General features: G+C 45.2%; 2 protein-coding genes across 3 annotated transcripts in view; one reads left to right on the top strand and one right to left on the bottom strand.

Moving 5' to 3' along the window:
* The window catches only part of LOC138739045 (growth arrest-specific protein 6-like), a 56,330-nt gene extending 51,691 nt beyond the window's left edge, over positions 1 to 4,639 (top strand). For both annotated transcript variants that reach the window (XM_069890430.1, XM_069890429.1), the window contains exons 14-15: positions 1,819 to 2,050; positions 3,999 to 4,639. In XM_069890430.1, coding sequence (XP_069746531.1) covers positions 1,819 to 2,050; positions 3,999 to 4,150 — 384 coding nt within the window. In that variant the 3' untranslated portion in view covers positions 4,151 to 4,639. The remainder of the gene's footprint in view (positions 1 to 1,818; positions 2,051 to 3,998) is intronic.
* A 2,595-nt stretch (positions 4,640 to 7,234) lies between these two features.
* Positions 7,235 to 26,922, bottom strand: part of LOC138739044 (collagen alpha-1(IV) chain-like) — a 163,400-nt gene continuing 143,712 nt past the window's right edge. Inside the window, exons 45-52 of the mRNA XM_069890427.1 lie at positions 25,120 to 25,191; positions 24,876 to 25,004; positions 23,254 to 23,352; positions 20,257 to 20,469; positions 19,564 to 19,741; positions 18,127 to 18,241; positions 10,968 to 11,140; positions 7,235 to 9,426 (exon numbers count right to left, since the gene is read on the bottom strand). Coding sequence (XP_069746528.1) covers positions 9,345 to 9,426; positions 10,968 to 11,140; positions 18,127 to 18,241; positions 19,564 to 19,741; positions 20,257 to 20,469; positions 23,254 to 23,352; positions 24,876 to 25,004; positions 25,120 to 25,191 — 1,061 coding nt within the window. The 3' untranslated portion in view covers positions 7,235 to 9,344. The remainder of the gene's footprint in view (positions 9,427 to 10,967; positions 11,141 to 18,126; positions 18,242 to 19,563; positions 19,742 to 20,256; positions 20,470 to 23,253; positions 23,353 to 24,875; positions 25,005 to 25,119; positions 25,192 to 26,922) is intronic.

Below are 26,922 nucleotides of genomic sequence, written 5' to 3'. Positions count from 1 at the left end.
CAAACTCAGACAACTCATAACTAAGCACAAGTCAATCGTCCCTAAAGCTTCCAAATTGGTGTGATCCCGGACGATGTCCCCAAATTATGTTACAAGATCAAACCAGCAACCACAAAGAAGGCATATCACATAGGGGTAAAGATGAACAATTACTTTATGAACAAAAAATCACCTTCAAACTTTAATTCAAAATCCCCCCTTTTATAACAATGCCCACTGGTTACTATGCAAATTTCTATAACAGTGTAAAACTAATAAATTCCCCAGCCTAAATATAACATACATGATCAAAGTCTAAGCTACACTTTCAACCAGCCCACAAAAAAAATTTAGACACAAAACAAACACACAAGACTCACAAAACTTCGATCTTAAATGAAGCAAAGATCATAAACAAAATTCAGTTTGTTTAGTAAATTGAAGCCAAAGATCTTTGAGAGAGAGAGAGAGCACAAAATTCGAAGTTGTCTTGTGTTGCTTGCAGAGAGAGGAACCACTGGCTTGGTCCAGATCCTTCTGGCTGCTTTTGGAATGTTCATCCTTTTTTGAAATCCCAACATTCTAAACTGTCCTCCAGACCATGACTCCTGCTCTGGGCCTCCTTCCACTCCACAGCACCACCCAGTGGTGGTTTATTGTCCAAGTCCAGAAATTTTTTGATCATTTTCTGCACATGCTCAGTCCGTCTCCCACTCTCTCAGCAGTCCACCTTCACCTTGGCTCTCTAAGGCAAACTGTCACTTTTTAACATAAAACCACACAACACATAGGTCAATACACAACACAGAACTCTGTAACACCTACAATAAAGGTCCAACCTGAGATAATGAGAAATTGTATCTCCCTGAGAGGTTTTTGGACATGGTTTGAGGCTGTAATTAGTAAGGAATCAGAGTGAATGGATTGGTTGGGAAGGGATATGTTCAGACAGGAACACACTGATTTTGAAAACGAATGTTCTCTCTGCAGTATGCATTATATCTATTAGCTTTTGCAATTAGTGTGAGTCCTGGACAAGGGCCCATCCCTCATGCAGTGCTGGTTTGAAGTGAGTCTATGGCCCTTGTGCCTTGTATAGCCATTCTGTGCTGTTGAACTGATAAGGAGGGTTAGGGGCTTGTCCATCCATGCAACAGTTACAAGACTCCTAAATCTGAACCCTGCAAGTTCTAACAAACTGTCCTTTTACCCAGCACCCTGGCAACCATTGGCCCAAGCACTTCCTCATGAACGTAAACACCCTTGACCTCCTTTCTCAAATTCTCTGTTGTGTCCATCTCCACCTGAGAACTCCCCTGAAAACTCTGTCTCCTCCTTCATGTCCTTTATGTCCATGAATTCAATCACTCCCCCACTGTCAGTCCCCTCCTGGTTCTGGAACATTCCTGAGCCTCTCCCCATTTCAGGTGCTTTTAAAACCCACTGACCAAACTTTTAATGTAATGTGAATTTTAATGGTACAGCACAGTAGTAGGCCCTGCCCTGCCAGCCCATGAAACCCGCACTCAGTGGCCCAGGTTATCAAAGGCACGACTGTGCAAATGATCAACAGGACTAATTTATGTATTTTTTTAGCAATACAACATGGTAGAAACAAATGCCACCCAATTAACTGGCCGACCCCGTATATTTTTGGAGGGTGGGAGGAACTGGGAGCTCCTGTAGGAAACCCACATTCAAACTCATTAGAGGCAGGGTTGGATTGGAGCCTGGGTCCCCGGAACTGTAATAGGATGGCATTAACCAGTACGCTAACCATGCCTGACAAGGCTGTTATACTTCTCCTGCATGATTGTCACTTGTTCCTCATCTCTTCAGGGTGTAGTGTTGGCTATTGAGAATGTGGTGGCTTACCAACTGGACTTGTCACCACTGTGCGCCGGTGACAAGACAGCCATCCAGCTCTCTGCCGCAGAGGGGTGGATCATCTTAAAGTCGATGGGTGTGATGGCCAGCAGTCCTCTGGAGACGTCACAGCTTGCAGAGCGTCTTAGCACTCTAGACCGCTACATGCATGGATCGGTGTTGACCTATTTGGGTGGAGTACCAGGTAAAACTTCTGCACCTCTAATCTGCTCAAAGCTTCATGTAAATCCAGCAAGGCTGGGTCAAGATGGAAAAGTCATCACTTTCCTGTCACAATCCTTCCACTGCCATGTGAGGTCTTTGCACTTCAGCTGGTACCACTACGCAGGATCCTTTCATTCCTCTGGCAAATCAAAGTAAAGGAGGCACCAATTGATATAAAAGGACAATTTGGAGTCCCTCCTGGCTGCAGGTATTTCCAGGGTTTTGGTGAGCAAATGAATATGTTGCACAGTAACCGGTACTGTGCTAGAGGCAGTCAGCTATTTTCTGAAAGATGAATAACCAGGGCTATTGTCTGAGTGTTGAGTAATGTCCACTTAGAACACACATTAAAGCAGTAGAGTTACAGGCCCTTCAGTCCACAATTTTCTGCCAACCTCTGGAAACCTTGTTTTTTTAAAAATATTTTACTTTGGTGGTCAAACAAGTATCAAGAATTAACCATTGCAAATACACGAAATGAAATGGAAAAAAAAATCAATGATACAAGTCGACCATATTTCTAAACATCCCTCCTCCCCTCCCAAATAAAACCCCAAGGTAGAAAGTAGAGAGAAAGAAAAAGTGAGTGAATAAAAGGGAGAGAAGCAGGAAAAGAGGAAAGAAAGAAGAAGGAACTGTCGGGGTTTGGGATCCATTTCAAAAGATCTAATTCTTCATGCCTGGGCCTGAAATAAGGGAAAGAACAAGGACGTAAAACTCAGGGACGGAATAAGAATCTTAAATATTCAACCATACATTATGCAAATATGACTGCCATAGATTACAAGTAATTTTCTCCAGGGGAACACCACTGCATTTCCACATTCCATCAGCCCATGTCCAGAAGGGAGTCAGACTTCCAAGTAACCGCAGCACATTTCCTGGCTACTGCCAATACAACTTTAAGAAATTCTAATTGTTACTTGAACATCTTCATTTTAGGTCTTCTGTCCACAATATTTCCTAGGAGAAACAATTCTGGACTTTGTGGCAATTGTTTCCCAATACTCTGGAACCCTCCACAACAATTTAATTTTTCCATACCTCACACGCATAACCCTCTATTTTTCTTACATCCATGTGCCTATCCAAGAAATTTCAATATCCCTAATGTACCAGCGTCCACTACCACCTCTGGCAAAGCATTCCAGGCGCCCACCACTCTCTAAGTAAAAAAGATGCACCTCTGTCATCTCCCCTAAACTTTCCTCCCCTCACCTTCAACCAATGTCCTCTGGTGTTTGCTATTATTGCCCTGGGAAAAAGATGCTGGCTGCATACCCGATTTAAACCCTCATAATCTTTTATACCTCTATTAAGGCACCTTTCATCCTCCGTCACTCCAAAGAGAAAAGCCTTACTTCATAAGACACTTTCTCCAATCCAGATAACATTCTGTTAAAGCTCGTTTGCACCCTCTCCATAGGGTGCCCAGAACTGAAGGCAGTACTTCCAAGTGTGGTTTAACCAGAGTGTTGTAGAGCTGCAAGGTTTCCTCAGGGCTCTTGAACCAATTTCTCGGACTAGTGAGGGCCAAGACACCATACGCCTTCTTAACCACCCTGTCAACTTGAATGATAGCATCAAGGGATCTATGGACTGGGACCCCAAGATCTCTGTTCCTCCACACTGTTTAGAATCCTTCTAGCAACCACATGCTTTGCTTTAGTTTGACCTTCAAAAGTGCATCCATTCACATTTATCCTGATTGAACTTTATCTGCCACTTCTCTACCCATTCTGTCCATATCCTGTTGTAATCCATGACAAACTTTTGCACTATCCACAACATCTCCAACCATCTGCAAACGTACTGACCCACCCCTCCACTTTGGTCAAGCACGAAGTGTTTCATCCTGGCCTGGTGCTCACAGCACAATGCTGCTGCATGGAATTGTTAATGCCAATCTCTTGATATTTTGTTTCCAGATGTTCCCATAACAGCCGCGCCCGTGACTGCTTTCTACCAGGGCTGCCTGGATGTCCGCATCAACAACCACAACCTGGACCTGGATGAGGCTGTGGACAAGAACAATGACATCAGATCCCACTCCTGCCCTATGCCGTCTGCAGCAACTTAGGCAAGAGAGGCAGTGCCCTCAACCTCAGAATTTGCCACACCAGTGATACTGTAGGTCCTGGATGTCTCCAACTAGTTTCCTGTTCTCCACTGACTGCACTTTTCTCTTTGTCTTGCTGGGAGGTGGGGGAGGAGAAGTAAAACAGAGATTGGCAGTGAAGTGCCCTCGTGTCTGACCAGGTTCGCATCTTTGCAGGCTCCATCTCTAATTGTGTGGGCACCTGTTTAATTACAGGCAACATGGAAAGCATGCCCACTTAGCTGGTAAGCTGAGTGAGGAGGGTGAAGATTAACACTGGGCAGGATTTGGTGGGCAGGGATACTCATCAAAATATCTGCACGTTGATCTCAAGGATTGGCTCAGCTGAATGCTTTTCAGATGCAACTTGTATACAATACTTTGTTATATCTCCACAGTTTATATTGTATGGTAATTACAACATGTATGGAAAGGACCTTCACTTAATGACTTAATGAAAATGTAACAGTTTGTGTGTGTGTTCAGAGTATTGGTTAACTGTTTTACATATAGATTTGTTTAGTTTCAGGATCACAGTCTGTAGTGATTTCCTATTGATCACTGCGTTCTCTGTCAACACCGTATATGATCACCACACGCAGATTGCAAGTGTGAGATTCAGATCATCGGTGCTCATTGGTCCGGCTCATTCCATGTAACAAGGAGCCACGGAGGGAGTTTCACACTGTGGGAGGGGCAGTATGTGTGGAACTGTCTCAGTGTGGCAGGAGTAATTTTTTGGGAACTGGTTCACACGAAACAGGATTCAGTTAATGGAGAATCTGAGGCTGATCCTGGTGCCGAGAAGGTTAAAGCGAAATTTAATATAGGGGTTCAAAAGCAGTAGGGATGTTGCTGGTGTCAGAAGAAACTGTTTCCAGGGATGGGATGGTGGTTGCCGAGAGAGGGGGAATGGTGTTAAGCAGTGAGTTGCTGAGATTTGGCAGGAAAATAGGTTCAACAGAAACTTTCAGACAACAGTTGGAAAAAAAGAGGAATCGCATAAGGAGAGAGCAGGGGACTCTAGGACTGATGGGAGACTCATAAACCAGCACAAGCTCTGTGGGTTGAATGCAATGGGCTTCTGTGTGCAAGTTGCAGAGGTAGCCTCCTGACAACAGGTGTCAGGGTGAGTCCAGGATTGCGATTGTGCCTGCAAGTGCACAATGCTCAGCAGTTAAACCCATCACCAGGATGATTCTGATGTAGATTTGCCAGATTAAACAAAAAACCCACTTCCAAAATCTCATAATGGGATTCAAGAAAAAGTTTATCTTAATGAAACTGAGGCTGGGTGAGTCTTGGCACAGAGTCATGCAGTGAACTGAGGCTAGATTGTGAGGACACATAAATTCCCCAATATACCTAGGGTTGATGCATTCAATATCTAAAAGGGAACAGATTACAGAAAGCCCTTCCTGTCAGAAGTACCGAAGCACAATGGGAAATACTGAGGAGGTGCCACTCCATGGGCGGGAAATGCTGAGGGAAGAGTGATAGCTAGAAAACGAGGAAGGTTTTTAATTTTTGCAAGGTGTCTAGATCAGCTGGAAAGTGGGCTGCAAAATGGCAGTTGGGAATTTAATGTGTGAGGTGTTGCACTTTGGGAGGACCAACCAAGGTGAGACATACATGGTAAACGATAGGGTACTGAGGAGAGTGGTAGAACAGAGGGATCTGGGAACACAGATACATAGTTCCTGGATAGTAGTGACAGGTAGATAGTTATGTAAAGAGAGCTTTTGGCATATTGGCCAAAATCAATGTATTTAAGTATTGGAGTTGGGATGGTATGGTGAAGTTGTACAAGATATTAGAGAGGCCAAATTTGGAGTATTGTCATTTTGGTCACTGAACTACAGGAAAAATATCATAAGATAGAGAAGATTTACCAATATGTTTCTGGAACTTGAGGAACTGAGTTACAGGGAAATGTTAAACAGGTGAGGACCTTGTTCTCTGGAGTGTCCAAGAATGAGGGCAAGTTTGATAGAGGTGTATGAAACTATGAGGGTTAGAGTAAATGAAAGAAGGCTTTTCCCATCAAATTGAGTGGAAGTCATGGGATAAGGGTGAAAGATGAGATGTTTAAGGGAAACATTCAGGGGACATGTCCATGAACATCCGGCTCCGTCTGTTGCAATGAGAATATGAGAAAATTGAAACATAAATGTTTTGGTCATCTGAACAGAAAATGGCATTTGGATATCATTGCAAGCAGTGTGACCGGGAAGAGAGACCCGAGAGCCGGCTGAGGCCTGCAGAGTGAATCCTTTTGCAGCGGGATGTGTACATGGAGGTGAGGGGCTTGGAGGGTTATTGGCGGAGTGGAGTTCTAGTGAACTGGTGCAGACTTGAAAGGCTGACATGGCCTGTTTCTGCTCCGTAAATGGTTATATGGTTATGGTAATATGGAAACCTCTTCATGCAAAGAGTGCTGACAAAATAGAATCAGTTGCCAAATACAAAATGGAATGAGTTGCCAAATGAAGAGGTGAATATGGACTCAATTTTGAAAGTTAATAAACAATTGGGCAGGTGCAATGGATGAGATGGGTATGGAAGGCTGTGGTCTAGGTGCAGATCCATGGGATTAGGATAGAATAACAGTTCAGCAGAGATTAAGATGGGCCAAAGGGCCTGTTTCTGTGCTGTCGTGCTCTATGGTTCTGACAGGAATCCCATCTCTCCGAGGCAGGAATGAGCAATAGCCTTCCAGAGATTTGCTGCAACTCTCCCGAAGCGGCACCTCCCATCATGGTGCTCCCACTATCTTTCCCTTCGCACGGTGGTGCTCCCTCAGTACTACCATTGCGTGAGTTCCCCCAACCTCCAGTGTTCCCTCAACTCTGAAGGTCCCTTACTTGACCTGTGGGAACTGATGCCATTACAATCTAATGGGAATCCAGAGGCTTCAGAAGACAAAAACAAGAACACCGACCAATGGGTCCACGGTCGCGCCCTAAACCCCTGGCTCCCCATCCCTGTAAGGGCGTGGATTTGAGTTGGAGAACCTTGGTAGAGTCTCGGCAGGTCAAAGGAAATGAAGTCCAGACAGACACACTGTTCCAAACACAAAATTATTCATTTTAATCCTTTTTATAATGTACAACAGAGTCCAGGGGAATCAGACTCGGCACAAAACCCAGCTCCCAGAAGGGATGACCTCGCCATCGCGTGTTTGCCATCAAACCATCCTCGCAAGTAACAGCCACATGAAGCATTTTGAAACAAACAGTAAAAAATTACAAAAATATAGAAAAGACTCTTAGATGAGCAGAGGGTCAAGTCATTAGTGTGTCAGTGTTATCACATCCCCTGAATAACATTGTCACAGGTGAAGGGGCTACAACATTGTGGCAGGGAGACCTGCAGCAATTCGTTCTGGAACAGGATAACCTGGCAACTGTAGGATCCTGCCCTGATCTCATTTTGAGGGGGGGGGGGGGTGGGACCTCCTCACCTGCAGTATCAGAGCAAAGGCCCACAATCCTGTCACCAAATTCCAAAATCCCCTTCTGCACCTCCCTCGCGAGTACTGACACCACCATGTTGAGACCGTTGCTACAACTACTGCAGGCATTTTTAAGCGCGCCCGCTAGGTTAAGGAACACACCCAAAATGGTTACGAGATCCCTGGGGAACAATCTACCAGCTGAATCTTGTCAGACCATAGCCAATGAAACTGCATTCAAGTAAGCAACGCCATCCGCTTCCAGTTACCAAGCGGGATACTGTCCGCGTTAAGCTGTGTGCGCGCGCGCACACACACACCACTAGGTGTGCATTATTGGCAGGATCCAGTGGAAGCCAGGGCGAGGGCTGGTGTAACTAGACCAGCTACGTGAGTTGCTGCCAGAAGCACTCCTGTTGTGAGGGCGTGCCAGGGAGAATCACCCTCAGGACCATTCCGTTCCTGCCTTCCATTCCCACATCTTAGGGGGATGGCAGCTGTGCAGAGGAACATTCCCATTGAGCACAGACAGAACACTGGTGTACGAAGATAAATGCATTGCAGAGCCCAAACAGGTATTAGTAAACCTTTCTTAAAGTAATGCAGTTAAATGGTAGTTAGCAGCTATGGTGAAGTTTGGAAGCCAGCAGAGGTTCTGCCATTGGAGAGCAGGAGAGGTTAAATACAGTGTATAATCCATAGCACCCTTAAGTGTACAATTTCATAATATATACTAAATAACAGGGCTGACGTCACAAAGCCTCAACAGCGCCAACATGAAGCCTGATTTACCATCAGACATAGGAGTGAAACCGGACCATTCGGCCCATCAAGTCAGCCCCGCCATTCCATCATGACTGATTTACTATCCCTTTCAATGCTTTCTCCCCATAACCCTTGATTCCCTTCCTAATCTTAAATATACCCACTGACTTTGGCTCCCCAGCCATCTGCTGCAATGGATTGCACAGATTCACCCCCCCCTCCCCGGGCCCTAGAGTTTCTGATGGGATATTGCACTTTGTAAATTCAGCCCTCTTACATGGTGTGGAGACAAGAACCCCCACTGTTAATACATCACTGTATACCAGCATACCTTTCTGTCACACAGGACCTGACCTCGCTTACATCTGAGTTCAACTTCACAGCCACGAATCAGCATATCTTAAATATAAACTATTTAGTATATATTATACAGGCACAGCAAACAGACAGGCACGAGTTAAATGGCATCTGCCCCAAATCAGCTTCTGGGAGAGGCTGGAGATTGGGAAGATCCAGTTCTTACCCCAATCCAATTGCCCCATAACTGCAAATCCCAGATAAATCACATCTGTGCACCCAAGGGTCAGCTCCCCTTAATAGCGCCTCCCCCTCCACAAAACCCACGTCCCATTTGTCAGCCTTTTAACTCGCTGCCATCTCTTTGCCAAACTAATTTATTTTCCGTTAATATTCAGTGCATTGTTTGAATGAACAAGGTGCCACTTAGTATGCCAATAGCGGGAAGCTTCTATCATTGTTCTGAGGGTGGAGGATACCAAGACAATGCAGGATTAAGCTTTCGCTTCCATTTCTCCGTTCCTACTGCTATGCACTTGCTTTCTTTTGGGATAATAGAGGTGAGGTACACAGGATATTGTCATATTGCTTTATTATAATTAGCACCATAGTCCGGGAGGATTGTGAGCCACTTAACTCGCTGAGAGGGCTCCAAGTCCTCTACGTTTTCTTCATGCAGACTTGACAGCGGCTTATTCGCGTTCGCAGTTCCCCTGCCTTCAGTGTCTCCGATTCCGGTTTCCTGCAACACAGAAGAGATTAGAAACCCACTGGGTGCCTCTTCTCCCAGCCTGGTCATGGTAGCCGAGGGAGAATTAGTGGGTCATTGGAGTCACCGAGAACGGTCCTTTGGCCCTTTACATCCATGTTGCACCAAAAAAAAGCTATCTGAACATTGGTTGTTGCATCTTGAATGTGGTAATGCTGTACCTGACCCACAACGCATCCTAGTCCCCTACCTTGCAATGCTATGAAAAAATAGCTTTGATGCCCTGAAACCGTAAGTGTGTCTACTTTTCTGAAGAGAAAGTGGTGATGTGCTTCCACGTATAGAGAGAGGCAGAGTAACACGTTAGGTGACCCACCCACACTAGTCCCACCTGCCCACATCCTTCTTCTAAACCCATTCAATCCACATATCTGTTCATCCAACTTTTTCTTAAACATTGCAATAGTACCTGCCTCATCCACATTTTCTGGTAGCATATTCCAGACACCCACTACCCTATGTGTAAAAAACATTAATCCCAGAGATTCCTGTTAAATCTCCAACCTCCCCACCCCTCTATGTTCTGGTTACTGATTTCCCCTACTCTTGGCAAAAGAGAGGGATGTGACTAATATAGTTTTCTCAACTTTATGCCCAAAATGCAAAGTGCTGGAGGAACTTGGTGAGAGAAAAATGGTTGTCGTTTCTATTGCTGACCAGGCTTTTACCCCCACTGCCTCTGCTTCACCTGATGAGTTCTTCCAGCAGATTATGTTTGGCTTCAGATTCCAGCACCTGTGGCCTCCAGTCATAGAGTCCCCTGGCAAGGAAAGAGCTCCACAGGCCCAGCTTGTCCATGCCAAACAATGTGCCCTCCTGCTATTGTCTTGCTTGCCTAAATTAGCCTCAGACTCCTCCCATCTATGTCAATATCCATGTGTTTCTTAAAGGAAGTGAACGTATCTGCCTCCATCACTGCATCTGGCAGCTCATTCCATGTGCCCACTGCCCTCTGAGAGAAAAACTGGCCCTTCATGTCCCTTCTAAATCCCACCTGAGAGTTATACCCTCTTGCCTTAGATACTCCCACTCCAAGAAACAGACTATCACCATTCACCTTATCTATGTTCCTCATGGTTAAATTGACTCCAATAAGATTCCCTCTCAATCTCCTACATTTATGAAAACAGGATGAATTTTTTCACTCCACTTCCCTAATCCTGGCAACAATCTTCTCTGTCTGGGGAGAAGGGAAGGAAATGTCCACAGCTGGGGTGGTGTATCAGGATGGAGAATGGAGAGGGAAGATAGCAAAGCTGTGTGGTTTTACTCCAGGTGCCTGTGTCTGCAGTTGTTCATGTGAACATCATCAAACCCAGCTGTCAGAGGTTCTTGTTTTACACCAACCAAGAGCCTCTGCTGCCAGATGCAGCAGATGCTTCCCATTTGTCAGCTGGGAGCAGGTCAGGTAAGGCAGCTTCAGAGAGCTCACAGATCACAGGATTATAGGTCAGTGAAACACGTGCTCCATCTGGGTCAGGCCCAGGAGCTGCCCCTACCTCTGTCACACAAACCTGAACATTTCCTTAGTCTCCACCGTGGCCAACCAGAAGCTGTAGGAGTTTGCATAGTAGTTACAAGTTCCCCGGCCGTGGCACTCGATGAAAGGGGCAGTGCGGAAGGATTCCAGGCACGAACCGGGCGATGATAAAGCCTGTCCCGAGCCCTCGGCACCGGAGCTGGTGTGCTAGATGAGGAAGAACAGGCCCTAATGATCCTCACACCAAAGCAATGCAAATCATCACACAAAGATTCCCGCACCACAGTGAGTCAAGGAGCTGTGATGTACCACTACATGCCTGGACACCCCATCTACACCCATCATAATTCCTTTTTGAACATACAAACTTTATTTAAAACGACATTACAAGACACAAAAACACATTGAGCCTCAACTAAAAACCACCATTAACATGGCAAAAAACCCCACAAGAAGCAGTCATCTCTACTGCCATACTATTACATTGTACTTCACATCAAATTAAGACAAGACTTTCATCCTCAGCAACACACGCGATCCCCCGCACTGTTCCCAGATGTCAACCACCGTCCTCTCGGACACCACGTGCTCCTGCTCCAACACCGCAGAGGCCTGGACGTAACCCCAAAAGATGGGCAGGCAGTCAGCTCACCCTCAACCGCCCTCTGCCACGACCCATGAATTGCCAGTTTGCCAAGTCCACCAACAACCCCACGAGGAGGTCCTCTGAACACCCGACCCATTATAATTAGGTGCTTTCCCATTCATGTCTCTGTCCAAATGCCCTTTGAACATTGTAGTTGCATCTAACTCCTTGTTCCATACAATCACCACCCTCTGGACGAAAAACGTACCCTTCAAATCTACTTTTAAAATTCTCCCCCTCACCTGAAAGCTGTGCCCTTTAGTTCCAGCCTCCTCTGGGAAAAAGAGAGGACTATTCATCCTGTTTTTGCCTTTATAATTGTATAACCTTTATCAAGGTCATTCCTCGGCGTCCTACATTTCAGTGAGAATAAACTCAGCCCGTCCAATTTCCAACCCTACAGTGCTCCATTTCAGACATCCTGGCAAAGCTCTTCTGCACTCTCTATTACCTCTGCATCCTTCCTAGAAAGTGGCGACCAAAACTAGACACAATGCTCCAAGTGCAGCTTTACCAATGGTTTGTACAGCTGCAACAGGACATTACAACTCAATGCCTCAGTGAATGAAGACTGGCATATCTAATGGCTTCTTCACTTCACTGGTGTCACCACTATTAGAGATGTGCCCCAATATCCCCCTGTTGCTCAATACCATGACAATCCCTAACAAAAATAGTGGTTATATCACTGGTGCAGACCTGGGAGTGCAAGGAGCAGAGACAAAGCACTGCTCCACCGGGTCCTAAAACCAAGTTTTAATGTCGATGGGGCCACACAGGCTTTAAATGGCCTGTTAAAGGAACAATTGTGTATTTTTTAAAGATCCTGCAACCATGGGGTCTGTGCCCAAGATGGCGGCTTGTGTGCTGGGCAGCATATCATGAGAGGTTGCTGGCACCGGAGAGCAGCGGACCAGTGCAGGGCACCAGAAAAGAGAACACCCCCATTTGAGAAGAAGAAACATAGGAGATGACTCCTATAGGATGGTGACCTTGGCAGTGAATCAGCGAGCAGCTCAGTGGCTGAAGAGCCCACGCAGGCTGTGGGCTGTTGGAGATTAGCTCATGGGAACCGGGATTCAAGAGAATGCCGAGGGCAAGAATGGCTTCTTGCGCCTCGGGCGCTGAAAGCTTCCTGATTGTATCAGAGGTTTGGATCTGGAGCTTGGATGGTTTGAGCTGGTGTGCGCACAGCTGCAGAGGCTGCAGGAGTGCTGGAGGTGAATCCACGGCCTCTCAGTGTCTCAGAGGGGACCCTCATTGGCTTCTCTTTTTTCCTTTTGTTAGGGGCATCGGGCAATGTTCGTGGTGACTCTTCGTTTGCTTTACAGTAGACCAGTGGGTCTCAATCTTTTTCTTTCCACTCACAAACCCCTTTAAGTATACCCTATGCCCTTGGTGCTCTGTTATTAGTAAGGCATTGCTTAAGGAGGGATCTGGGTGGAAAGAAAAAGTTTGAAAACCATTGTTTTAATCGTCCCTTATTGACTCGTTATTTGCACGGTTTCATAACTCCAAAGGAAATGGGCCAAAGACTATTTTTCTCAAGCAAAATATTTCAGTAACAATTGGGTCTAGAGCAGTGATTCTCAACCTTCCCTTCCCACTCACATACCACCTTAAGCAATCCCTTGGGATGGGGAATACTTAAAGTGGTATGTGAGTGAAAAGAGAAAGGTTGAGGACCAATGCTGAAGCATATCATGTGTATTACATTTTTCATGTATTACATTACAATATAAGGAATCTTAACTTTATATATCCTGTAGGTAGGTGACATCAGACTTGACCAGATTAAAACCACTGCTCTGCCCAAATCTCTATCTAATCCAGCCCTACCCCCACCCTCTTCCCTTAGGCAAGCTTCTCACTCTTTCCAGGTTTTCTATTCATCAATTTTACATAAACCTAGAGAATGGGAGAGAAAAGGAATTAAAAGAATAGAAAATTGTTTTTTGGGAAATAATTTATTAACATTGGAACAAATGAAGTACAAATATGGAATAACTCATGGTACAATGTTTGCATACCACCAACTGAAAGCCTACTTAAAGGATAAATTGGAAACAGACTGAGATTACCAGAAGGAAGCAGTTTTGAATATGTGATTACAGACACAATGATAATTAAAAGATTTATAACAAACATGTACATCAAGCTGTAAGAGAAGGAAAATTATGAAATAAGCTATAAACCAAAACAAAAGTGGGAAAAATATTTAAACATAAAGATAAAAAATGAAACATGGGAAAAGTTATATTCTGGAACTATGAAGAATATAATAAACACAAGATTATGCATGATACAGTATAATTGGTTACACAGATTATATATCACGCCTCAAAAGTTTAAAAAAAAGGGATCCAACATTATCAGATAGATGTTTTCGCTGTAAGAAGGAAATGGGAATAACAGTACATGCAATTTGGGCATGTGAGAAAGTGAAAAAGTTTTGGGAAGATCTAAATCAGGTATTAAATAAAATCACAAAAAGCAACATACCAAAAAATCCAGAGATCGTTCTAAGTAATATAAGAAGTAAAGAATTAGGCCTCAAACTGGATGAAGTGCAAAAAAGATTTATTATGATAGCCTTAGCTGTAGCAAAAAAATGTATAACGTCAACCTGGAAATCAGAAGAGAGCCTGAGAGTACAGCAATGGTACATGGAAATGAACAAATGTATTCCATTGGAAAAAATAACATATAATTTAAAAAATAAAGTCACATTATTTGAACAAATTTGGGAGCCGTAGATGGAACACAACAGAGAGGGCCTACCGCGGACCTCCACCCCCTAAAATGATAAGAAGATAAAATGACTTGATCCAGTGGGTAAAAGTAGATGACACATTTTTCTTGTTTATTTTCATTGTCTGATGACATTGTTTAATGGGTTTATTGTATTGTATATGTTGAATGTTTATTGGTTTTGGAGGGGGGTGGGAACAGGGGCGGGAAGGTAGGGGGGATAAAAGGGGAGAAAATGCCACTGTGTATATTTAAGAGGGAAATGTTTGTATGTATTTTGGTTGATATGGTTCACAGTGTGAAAAATTTAAAAAAATTAAAAATTTAAAAAAACAAAACAAAGAATGCAAACAGATAACAAATGTAAACAAACTGACTGTGCAATACAGAGAGAACAAAAAGAAAATCAATAAAGTGCACAAGTAAGAATCCTTATGATCCGTACAACTCAATCCAAAGCCTTCAATAGTGAAGTATTACAAGAGCGGCGCACATTGGGATGGGGAATACTGAGGGAGTGTTAACACTTTTGGAGGGGCAGTATTGAGGGAGTGCCACACTGTGGGAGAAGTGGGGCAGAAGTCACCGCCTGCACTGCTGGGAAGATGGAGACAAATAAATGATTAAAATGGGGTTTGAATTGAAAGGAGGTTTTTTGTGCGTGTGAGTGTGCGTACGCTGAGGTAGACCTGTCGTTCAGAAGAAGTCTGCTGCTTGTGAGTAAAGCTCTGCTGTCTCCAACTACGCAGTTCGAGCAATCAGCTGGCAGTCTGCCAGGGTGGATTTACTCCACCGCAGAACTATTATCTTTTCCCTAATATGCGTGTTAAAAGTTTAACTTCAGTGACTCCACCGCCAATTCATCACTGATTAGCTCAACGATCGATTATTGATGACTTTTCAATTGCATCTTGAAGACCTCGAAGCTTTGGGCTCACCTTCAAGGAGTTCAGGAGGCTTTGGTTAATTGCCAGGGAACCAGTTTGTGAAGCATCTAGGGATTTCTGTTCATCGCTCTGCGATCTCATTGTCCCGATAAAGGACTCACATCACAGTCTCTGGTTTCTACATGGGGATACGGGATGGTGTGCTGTAAGGAGGACTGAGTTAGCATGATGACAATGAATGTGAGATTTGCCCTCTCCTTTTGTGGACTTTTGTTTTATACAGTGGTCGAATCTGTTTGTCTTTCATAAATATGCCAGAACCATCTTCTGAAATGCCTGGGCCTGACAGGAGTCGCCCTGGACCAGCGACTTCAATGACCCCTGTGGCCAGGAATTCTTTCGCATCACTGGAATGTGGTCATGATACTTGACACCAACATTGCGGTTAGAAAATGCACAAAAGCACTGGTGAGGAGTGATGGCACCCTGGCCATTACAGCGAGTGTGAAAATGGAGTGCAAATCTGTACTTTGCCTAGAAAACACGAAGGCGATGGGTCTAGTCATGGGTTGAGTCAATTCATAGACTCACCAGCCATCTATCACTTCAGTGGCTTGGTTGTGACTACATTTCATGGAGATATTGAGTGTGTGAGGGAGAAGCTCCTTCTCACATGCTTGTAGGGGTTGCTTCTCAAGTTCTGGCTGCCTTTCAGTCATGCTCCTGATTTTTGGAAGGGGCAGTCGAGGGTTGTCCTCATCGGTTTGGTTGGTAATGGGCCTGGCCAAAATGGCCATCCATGGATCTAGGCAGCAGGCAGTCGAGGGTTCAACTTGGCCTGACTGCCTGTCCTTCTACCGAGAGCACTCCAAACTGACTGTGTATCCCTGGAGAAGGAGCACTCAATGCTCAAGCGCAGTTTGGAGGATCTTCGGGAATGGTTCCCTCCTCCTCCCCCCCCCCCCCCCCAAAAAGGTTTGCCAGTATTGACAGAGATTATAGTGTTTCAATTTTTAACTCCTGTTTTGTGTAAACGGCCTGAATTGTAGACGTATATAGTACTTGTAACTTTTAGGTGATGAATAATAAAGGGGCAGAATTGATTTCCCGCCAAAAAGGCAAAACAACGTGGGCGCAAGTGAGAGAGCACCAAAGAAAAAGGAGAAGTAATAGATATCTTAGCAGACATAAAGGTGGGATCAATCAACAGAACTTGTTGGTGTGTGTCGTAGGCTGTTGTGGGAGGCATGACACAAGATTATTGGGGGTTAGACAGAAATATTCAAATTATTACTCATAGAAGAGGTGCCAGGTGAGTGGCGAAGAATGAATGTAAACTTTTATCCAAGAGGACAGCGAGGATAAACCAGGTAATTATAGGCTGGAAACTAACAACAACCTGACTACAAGATCCCGTTAAAGGTTGGGTTTCTTGAACCAGAAGCAGTCCTACATTTGGGTTTAACTGCACTGCGTCAGTGTGTGGAGTCTGGAACTGATGCCAACTTTCCTTCTCCTACCACAGAGAGCTACCTTTTTTCACCCTCTGCCCTCTCCCTCATTACCTCTCAGTTTCTTTCTCTCTACCTCCTACCCATTACCTCTGCTCTTTTGGCCTGTGCTCCTCCCCTTTCTTCTTCCTCTGTTATGAGGCCAAAGGACCCCAACACTCAGCAGCAATAGATATTCACCAAGACAAATGGTTACTTAAACAAAAGTTGTTTTTAATTATCTTTAAACATGAAAATAGAATCAAACTTTAACTTATCACTATTAACTAACCTAACATAGCCCCCTTCTAATTCTAAGCGCGCGTGTGTGTAATGTGTGTGTAAGTTCAGAAAAGTTTTTTAATTCACAGTCCAATCCCATTTATCATTCCTCCAAGTTCACTGGTTGCAAGCAATTCTTATACTGTGCACAGAATTAAACATTTATGAAGTTCACCAGGATTTGGAGCTTGAAAGGTAAATGGTTACTGCTCAGGAAGGCTCTTGTCTGTTTTCAGAGAGAGATTTGTTATTCCTAGACACAAACTGATCCCTTTTAATCAGCCACGTCAGTGTCTTGCCGAAGAAACTTGGCCCCTCAGATGATAACCTCTTTCTTTCAGGTCACCACAGAGTTCCTTTCTGTTTCTCTTATTTCAAGTGAAACATTAGACAGCCAGTCCTCTCCTCTTGCATGAACCACAAGAGCTTTGACCAGGATGAACTAAGCACTCACAACCCATCTTCCAAATGGGGTTTTTCCACAAGCTTGCCAGCTTGTCCTGTTCCAGTCCCATCTGCTGCTGCCGACTGTAGCACTGCAAAACTGATCTCTCTCTCTCTCAAAGAAAAAGCTGTTCAACTCTCTCTGCTTGCAAAAACCACATGACCCTCTTAGAACAGCAAGCTGCACTCCCAGACAGCCTGTGGCTCCGAACTACTCCTCCAATCTCTTTCATCTGTTGCTTTTTGAAACAACAATCAATTAGTGATGTCTCTTGGGCACTCCCCAAAGTTTTTTGCAAAGGCTCCCAGGTGCCACAATGTCTGGCTTGAGCAGAGCTCCAGTATTTTAAACGAGATCTGTTTTGAAGTGTTTTTATGTGACCTACACTAAAAAACCTTCCCCAATTTATCTTCCAAAAACATATCTATATACAATACAAACCCAAAGTAATCTGTCACACCTCCCTCTTCCCCACACCCTTTCATTCAGGCATATACCTGTTTGTTCAGAATCCCGATGAAGGGATCAGGCCCAAAATGTTGACTGCCTTTTACTTCCTATGGATGCTATGTGACCTGTTGGGTTTCTCCAGCACTGCACAGGATCCCAGCATCTGCAGATTTTCTTATTTAACCCCAACCTGCCCATTTTGTAAATGTACTCAGTGTTGAAGCAAATGGTCAGACACTTACCATCATGAAGGAGTATCCAATCCAGAGGGACTGCCAGCCATTGGGGCAGAGTGGGATTTGAATTGTTTGGCTGTGAACAGCAATCACCATGGCTGGAGCTTCGCAAACGGAGCATCTGTGGAGGGGCAGCGTATCACAGGTTACTCAAGGTACAACCTAAATCTAAATCCCAATCAGAAATTATCGTCATGAACATGTGCTATGAAATTTGTTGTTTTGTGGCAGTATTATTGTGCAAAATTTTATTTCTGTAAATACACTATTTAATAAATAGATAAATGAGTGCAAAAGAAGAGCAAAAGTGAGGCCATGTCTGTGGTTCATTGTCCAGAGTTGTAGAACTTGTACTAGTTCTATAACCTCTGATCTGGGTACATTGTCCTATCACAATACAAGTTTCAAGTTAGCCATCAGGCTAAGCCTGGCCCTTGTGGGAGAATGCCTAATAGAGGGAGGGAAAGCTATGCCACTATTAGGAAGAAGCTAGTTAACTGGGACTGGAGTACTGGACCAGCATGTTGCAGTAAGTAAGAAGCACAGGGTAGGCAAGGTAACAGAAACTTGAATGCCGAGAGAGGTCGTGAATTTAACAAGAAAAAGGAAGCATATGGAATGTTGAGGGGGTAAAATCAGACAGGACCCTGGAGGAACATAAAGATTATGAAAAAAGATCAAGCAGGGCCCTCGGAAGGGCTAAATGTGCCAAGGAATGTCCTTGGTGAGCAGGATTAAAGAGAATCAAAACATCTATAATTCCATTAAAACAAAAGGATGTCTAGGGAAAGGATAGGTCCACTCAAGGACAAAGGAGGGTCAGAGGAAGTGGGTGAGGTACTAAATGAGTATGTTGAGGAGAAGGATCTGGAGGACAGTGACAGGGAGCTGAGTGTGGAGAACGCTCGTGTGTTGGTGCTGGTTCTTTTAAAGAGCCTTAAAGTGGGAAAGTCCCCGGGGCCTGATGGAATCTATCCTCAGTTATTGAAAGAGGGACTTGAAGAAGCTCTTTATATCCTCATTAGCAGAAGGTGAGATCCTGGATGACTGGAGAATCCCCAATGTTGTCCCTTGGTTCAAGAAGAGACATGAGGATAATTCAGGAAATTGTCAGCCAGTGAACCTCACATCAATGGTGGGGAAATTATTGCAAAGGATAATTAGGGAATTAGGGATAGGATTTGGAAAGGTCAGATTACAGATAGTCAGTGTGGCTTTTCAATTTCACTGAGGTTCAGAGGAGGCACTGAAGGCAGTTCAAGAGGGGAGTGGATGTTGTCTCCATGGACTTCAGTGATCATTTAACAAGGTGAGCTGATCCAGAAGGTGCATGGGCTCCATGAGTTGTAAGAGGTAAAGAATTGGCCTATGGGGCCATGAACAGAGAGCAGGGGAATGGGACACCCATCCCTTGGTATTGGAGTTCAGTCCCTGGGGCCTCACCTGCTGATAAATGGCTTGATGGTTTGGCCAGTCACAGGAGCCATACTCATTGGCATTGGTTCGGGGGTAGCCAGCCAATAGGAGTAGTCATTTCTTGAAGCAAAGTTGCAGACATTGTTGATGTTGCAGAAAAGGAACGGCATGGTGCTGAACCTTCGCAGGCAGCTGCCAGCGGTACCTGCAGGGTGCAAAGGGAGACAGTGTTGGTGAAGCCCATAGGTCATGATTGGAATTGGGGATTAGGGCACCAGCACAGGAAATGTACGGGATATAAGGCGGGTACCTGAGAAAAACACATACTCAAAGTGAACTGCATTTGCCTGGTGGAGGATGTATACTTGTAATGGAAGTACGTCCCAAAGACAGAATGCGTGCCGAAGGAGTAGTGCGTGTCTGAAGAGTAGTTCGTGCCCAAGGGGCCCAAGGGGCAGGGCGCATGCGCAAGGTATGATGAATAGCTGAAGGACAAGGCACATGCCTGAGGGTCAGTGTGTGACTAAGGGGCAGAGTGTGCTTGAGGGGAAATGTTTGTCTGAAGGATAGAGCATGCTCTCAAGGGGCAGAGTGTATCTGAGGGGCAGTGTGTGCCTGAGGACAATGTTTGTCTAAGGAACGGGGTGTGTGCCCAAGGGGGTAGCGTACATCTGAGGGGGACAGCGCATGTTTAAGACTCTCTTGGCTTCGGCATCTCACCCAAGTCCTGGCCATGGGCCCTCTCATTGCCCTGTATGTAGAGCAGGGAGAACCCATTGTAGATTTCTGACGTTCCGAGAGGACAGCTGGGAATCTCCGTCGTCTGGCTGTGTCGCGTAACAAGGAAACCGTGAGCGATGGACCCAGGACCGGGGAATCCCCGAGGTCCAGGTGTTCCTACTGGTCCCGCTGGGCCAGGGTATCCTCGTGGACCTTGAAGCAAAGGCAACAAGCAGTTACGAGCAGGCGAGATTGCACAAACCTGGCCTCAGTATTGGAAATATCCGGGGAGATGAAGCATGGGTAGGTTCCACTCCCATGGATCATAGGCTGGGAGGTGGGTGTGTCAGAACTTCCTACCATGAACAGCTGGATTTGGTGCCAATGGGTAAGTGAAGGGAGTTTTGTAAACCAGAGGCAGAGACTGATCTGGAGAAAGGCAGGGAGATGAATCAGCTAATATCTCACGAACAGTCTAGAGAGGCTGAATGGCCTTCTGATCATGTTTACAAGTAACTGGAGTCAATTGTCAGACTCCAGGCTAAATGCACAGGGAGGAATATGGTTTATCTTTCATCCTTTAGGTATTTTACCCCAGCCTTTGAGGTGTGCACCTCTTTCACACACTGCAGTATACCTCCCTCCAGTTCTCTTGCTCGTAGAGCCATAGAACATGACAGCACCGAAACTGAACCTTCAGCCCATCTGCTCCTTGCCAAACTATTATTCTGCTCAGTCCCATTTGACCTTTACCCAGACCATAACCATCTTTACCCATCCTATCCACGCGCCTGCCCAAATTTTCTTTAGGTGTCAAAATTGACTCCATATTCATCACTTCAGCTGGCAGCTCATTCCACACTCTCTCCACTTTCTGTGTGAAGAAGTTCTCCCAATGTTCCCTTTAAACATTTTACGTTTCATTCTTAATCCATGCCCTTTTATTCTTGTCTCACCCAACCTCAGGAAAAAAGCCTGTTTTCATTTTTTCATAATTTTGCACACCTCCATCAACTCTCCCCTCATTCTCCAAGGAATAAAATCCTAACCTGCTTAATGTTTCCCTGATGAGAAGCATTGATCATGTGCTTGGACAGAGGCTTTCATCCCAGGGCTGACATAGATTTAAAGTGTTTTGGAACAAGTATGGTGGGGGGGGGGAGGCTTATATAACAGATAGGTTTTTCACAGAGAGTGGAAGGAATGCACTGCTGACAATGGTGGGGGAGGGAGGGGCAATATGATCTTTTAAATTACTATTAGATAAACAGGTCCTTTTGGCACAGACTAGCAGGGCCAAAGGGGCCTGTTTCTGTGCTGTAATTTTCTATGGTTCCGAATTTATGGAGCTGAGTAAAATGCAGGGATATGCAGCAGGGACGTTAAAGGCAATTGTTAGAGAAGACACTATTAGATCAGCACGACACTATGGGCCACAGGGCCTGTGCTGTGCTGTAGGTTTCTATATTCTATGTAAGTCAGTTCCTCAAGGCCCAACAACATCCTTATAAATCTTCCCTGCACTCTTTCAATCTTGTTAATACCTTTCCTGTAGTTGGGTGACCAAGATTGCACACAATACTCCAAAATTTGCCTCACCAATGTCCTATATAACGTCACCATAATATCCCAACTCCTAGACTCAATAGTTTGATTAAATGAAGACCAACGTGCCAAAAGCTCACTTTATCTTGTGAAGCTAATTGCAGGGGACCAGCATCTGGTTGGCAACACATCAGCTGCAGCACTTCATCCCTCCAGTGTAAATGTTCCAGCGCTTTAGTGTGCACTGTCTACAAGAAGCACAGAAGTTCCTCCCCCAGGCACCTCCCAAGCCCAGTTCCTTACCTTTGAGAGGAATAAGAGCAGTAGGCACGCCAACACACCACTATCGCAGGTTTCCTTCAACGTTACCCACCATTCCAACTGTGAAATGGACCACTATTCCTGCACTTCACCAGGTCTGAATCCTGAAAATCCCTCCCCAACACCACTGTGTGAGCAACTTCGCTGCAAGGACCGCAGCGGTTTGAGGGGGTGACTGTGATACACTGTAGCAGCAGTGAGCAGAAACAAAACTCGAGAAAGACTGTACAACAGGCTTTATTCAGTTAAAAGTCTCTGCTACAGTGGTAACTGTACTGGTGGCTCCCGAGTGACTGGCTCGAGAGGGGCTGGTTCAGGATTACATCCCGGGCGGTTGATTGACAGCTGGCCAGGTGTGGTCTGTCCTCCAGTGATCTTCCTGCGGGTACAGAGATCGCCCCCTGCAGTAGGCTAGTGGTGTATCACCACAGTGACTCATCTGCACCTTCGGAATGTGGGGGGTGGAACTTATGGGCGATAAATACTGGCCCAGCCAATGGTGCCTGGATACTGAGAATGAAACTTTTAAAAATCCATCAAACTGCAATAAATAGAATTTGGGTCATTTCCAAAGGACTCTCTCAGCTGACTGAATATCCCAGTGTAAATTCAATAACTTCAATTTAATCGAGGGGGAAAAACTAAAGCAATTAAAAACTGAAATAATTCCTAACAGATTCCTGGAGAAAATAATTCCTCTTCTGGCTCAACCACATGGATGGAGCCATCCTCCCTTTCTTGTCCAGCTGAGGAGATTCATAGGCACCCGCTGCCGTTCTCCCAGAGAGAGAATCTCTGGGCTGACGGGAATGATACGTGGAGTTTCCTGAACACAGAAATGGTAGATTTCTCTGCTCCGATGGAGATAAGCAGCTTACAAGTTAGATAAGGAGATGCAAACTGGCCTGGGAATTCTCTCCCTGAGGACCCTGTGAACCATTGGGCCAATGACAACTCTCAGAATCATCAAGGACCACACATTGAAATAAAAACAAAATTATTTTTAAGCAAGTGAAGTTCCTTATTCTTGGGAAGGAACTTGTTAATGGGGAAGAGGTCGTAATATTGGTGCAGGGATTGATCCATTATATCATACATGCACAGCAAATACTTACGGGCAAGGATTCTTACCTCCTGGTCCTGTTGGTCCAATTTCCCCTTTCAGTCCAGGTCTGCCTTCAAAGCCCGGAGGTCCTGTATCACCAGTGTCTCCGGTCAGGCCAGGGAAACCTGAGGAGGCAATGGAGTGACCACTGGTTTTCTCATTTCTCCACAGTTCCCCTTATTTTAGTGACACACAGTTCCCATGGACCACTCGGAGGCCACAGAGATTATAACTGAAACCTCTTCAAATTGAGCCCTTCAATGTGGCAACCTTTTACAGGAGGACCATTGAGAAGTGTCCTGTCTGGCTGCATCATTGGGACGTATAGTAGCATTGGACCAGAGGTCAATACAGAGGATTACCAAAATGGCCGAGAAGATTACTGGTGTCTCCTGTTCCTTGATTGATGACACTCACCAGGAACAAAGCTTAAATATGGCTCAGAGAACTACTGTAGACCTTTTCTAACCAGTATCTTTGGCCCATCAGGGAGCATCAGAATAAGGGATGCCAGGCTTGGAACTAGCTTCTTTCCACGGGTTGTGAGTAAATTGTTCCAAAATATTTATATATATATATATTTTTTTTTAAATTTGAAATGGTATGTTTGTGTACGTGTGCGATTATTATGTGGAATGTGTGTCTATACACGTATTAGCGCTGTGTATGCGCTGTGGTCCAGAGAAACACTGGTTAGATTATCTGGTTGATTATGTATGGTCAGACGATAATGAGTTTGCCCATCCATTGGGAACACATATAAAAAATCCACATATTCACTTTGAATAATAGGACGTACATAACCCAGCTGTATCCCCCCCAAACCCAAGGCAAACAGGAGGGCCGTGGGTGGATTCCTGCTCATGCAGAGATCGTCCTACCAGAAGAAAATGGAAACTTGGCCTTTAACGGAGATGAGGTGAGCAAGATGTGATCCCATTGCAATTTTGCTGGGGAACAAAAATGGGGGGGGGGGGGGGCAGTGCCATGGATCAGTTCCAGAAACCAAGTTCAATCCCAACATCCAGCACTGTGTGGAGTTCCCTTGGGTGCTCCAATTTCCTCCCTCGTCCCAAAGACTGGTGAAAAGCAAGTTAATTGAATGCCGTGAATTACTCCCTGGGCATGGGTGAGGAGTGGAGAGATGGGAATGAAGAAGAGTAGATCATGGCATCCGTGTAATGAGTGGTCAGGGGGTCGGAGCAGACTCAGAGCCTGATTCTGTGCTCTTCATCTCTTGTGCCTTTGGGACACAGGTCCCTGTCTGGGATGGAGAAGGTGGGCCCTGAGCTGGAATCAGTATCAATGAGGGGGTTGATCTTTAGGACAGAGGTGAGGAGGAATTTCTTGGCAAGAAATCTTTGGAATCTTTGGAATTCTTAACACCTATGAGGAGATTTAACACTGAGTCCAACAAACGAGGATTCTACAGATGCTGTGAAACCAGTACAATACACAAAAGTGCTGGAGGGACTAAGCAGGACACCCTGCTGATGGGTTCTGGCCCCAAATGTTGGCTGCCTTCCAGGTCCGAAATTGTGTACGAAAAATATCAACTGAAGGCCTGATCTGTTGACTACTGCCCATGTGGGTCCTATAGACCTTGGGGATCCCGCCAGGTGTGGGGCAGATGTTTTTCCCAGCTTACCCATGTCACCCTTGATTCCTGGAAAGCCAGGATATCCCTTGAGTCCATCTTGTCCTGGCTGGCCAGGCAATCCAGCGATTCCCTTCACGATCTGCAATGGGCCTTGAGGTCCAGGGGGCCCTGGTGGACCTGTCAATGAAGCAGTGCATTTGTGGGTGGAGCATTCAGTGCCCAGGTGTCCATTTGTCACAGAGCAGTGGAGGTCAGGTGAGGAAGGGATAGGGGAGGAGAGATAGGGGCTTACCTGGCTGCCCAGGTGATCCTCTGTCACCCTGTGTGCCTAGTAATCCAGGGGGGCCCACGGATCCTTTCAACCCTGGAAACATATTTGTGAACATTATCTTACTTACAGCACACATTATTCCACCCAACAAGCCTGTGCCTTCATCTGGCTTTTCCCATCTAGCTCCATCAGCTTGACCCTTTATTCCTTTTTCCCCTTGCCTGCTTGTCCAGCCTGAACATTAGTAGATTGTGGCTAGTTGTCTACCTTCGCCCTGACAACTGGCCTGGTGAGAAGGCTCATTGTGTTGATGCTCCTTTCTTAGCCTGGAGCTTTCCATGTTGGCTTGGTGCTTCTTGCAGTGTTGATGGCATGTATCTACACCCAGGCTGTGGTAGTTGAGCATGTGTGTGTGGGGAGCCAGGGACATATGGAGATTCCTCCTCTCAACCACTAGAAATCTCGCATTCTGCAGACCCTCTCAGGACAATGGAGCTGTGTGTGCATTCCAGAAACAGAGCATGAGGGTATTCTTGTGTCCCACAGCCCCTGCACTTTTCCTGAAAAAGTCTGGGATTTGAAATGGAGTCTTTATGAGCCCATGGGTGCAGTCATTGCTGCCTGGTTTCTTTGCACAGAAGAAGGCAGGTGACCCATTCCTGATTGTTGGATATAAATCACTATCAGGGGAACCCCCCAAGAAGGCTGATGAGGAGGAGATCCAGTGTGGCTTCTTCTCAGTCTCCGGCCTGTAGCTGACAATGGCCAGCTAGACCAGGACAGGATCTGATGAGCAAGGACCTTTAGAGGTGGAATTGGTTCAGTGACCCCACTGAGTGTGCGGATAGGATAAAGCAGCCACTCCTGATACATGGAGCAGTGTGGAGGGATTGATAGAAATGGGGAAAAAATCTGCTCAGATTCCATCAGCTGAGTACCAGTGTAATTCCATGATTCTCCTCTACCTCCTTCCCATAAAACAAATCAGCCCCAAACCACTCCTTGCAAATCCCTTCTCATTTCATCAAATCTGGCTTTCCCCCACTCACAAACCATCATCGGCCAGACCTTTCTATTTCCATAATTATATTGAAACTAATGGTACTGTGATCACTGGACCCGAAGTGCTCCCCAACACACACCTCAGTCGCCTACCTTATCTCATTCCCCAACAGTAGATCCACCACTGCCCCATCTCTACCTCAACATATTGCTGCAAAAAAACTATCCTGCACACATTTTACAAATTCTAATCCATCCAGCCCCTTCACAGAATGTATTTCCCAATCTATATTAGGAATATTAAAATCCCCCAAAAACACAACCCTGTGCTTATTACAAATCTCAGCTATTTCCTTACACATTTGCTCCTCTATTTCTCATTCCTCACTAGGTGGTCTATAATTCACCCCTATAATTGTAACCTCTCCTTTTCCATTTTTAAATTCCATCCATCTATCTTGCATCAGCACCGCTGTAATATTTTCCCTAACAAGCAATGCTGCACCACCCCTCTCTTACCCCCAATTCTATCACACCTAAAGCAGCAAAATCCTGGAATATTTAGCTGCCAATCACATCCCTCCTGCAACCACGTCTCATTAATCACCACCACGTCATACTGCCAAGTGTTTATCTACACCTTCAGCTTGTCCACCTTCCTTACAATACTCCAAGCATTAAAGTAAACGCATTTCAGAGATTTCCCACATCTCACCTTCCGCTTGACCCCATCTTGATGGACAACTCTATTATTTATTACCCCCCAATTGATAGCCTTCCTATAATTTGGGGATGAGAACTGCACACAGTATTCCAAATTTG

The sequence above is a fragment of the Narcine bancroftii genome, chromosome 7 (assembly GCF_036971445.1).
Source record: "Narcine bancroftii isolate sNarBan1 chromosome 7, sNarBan1.hap1, whole genome shotgun sequence".
NCBI classification, from domain to species: Eukaryota; Metazoa; Chordata; class Chondrichthyes; order Torpediniformes; family Narcinidae; genus Narcine; species Narcine bancroftii.
The sequence above is the reverse complement of the archived record's forward strand: the minus strand, read 5'-3'. Positions and strand labels throughout refer to the sequence as shown.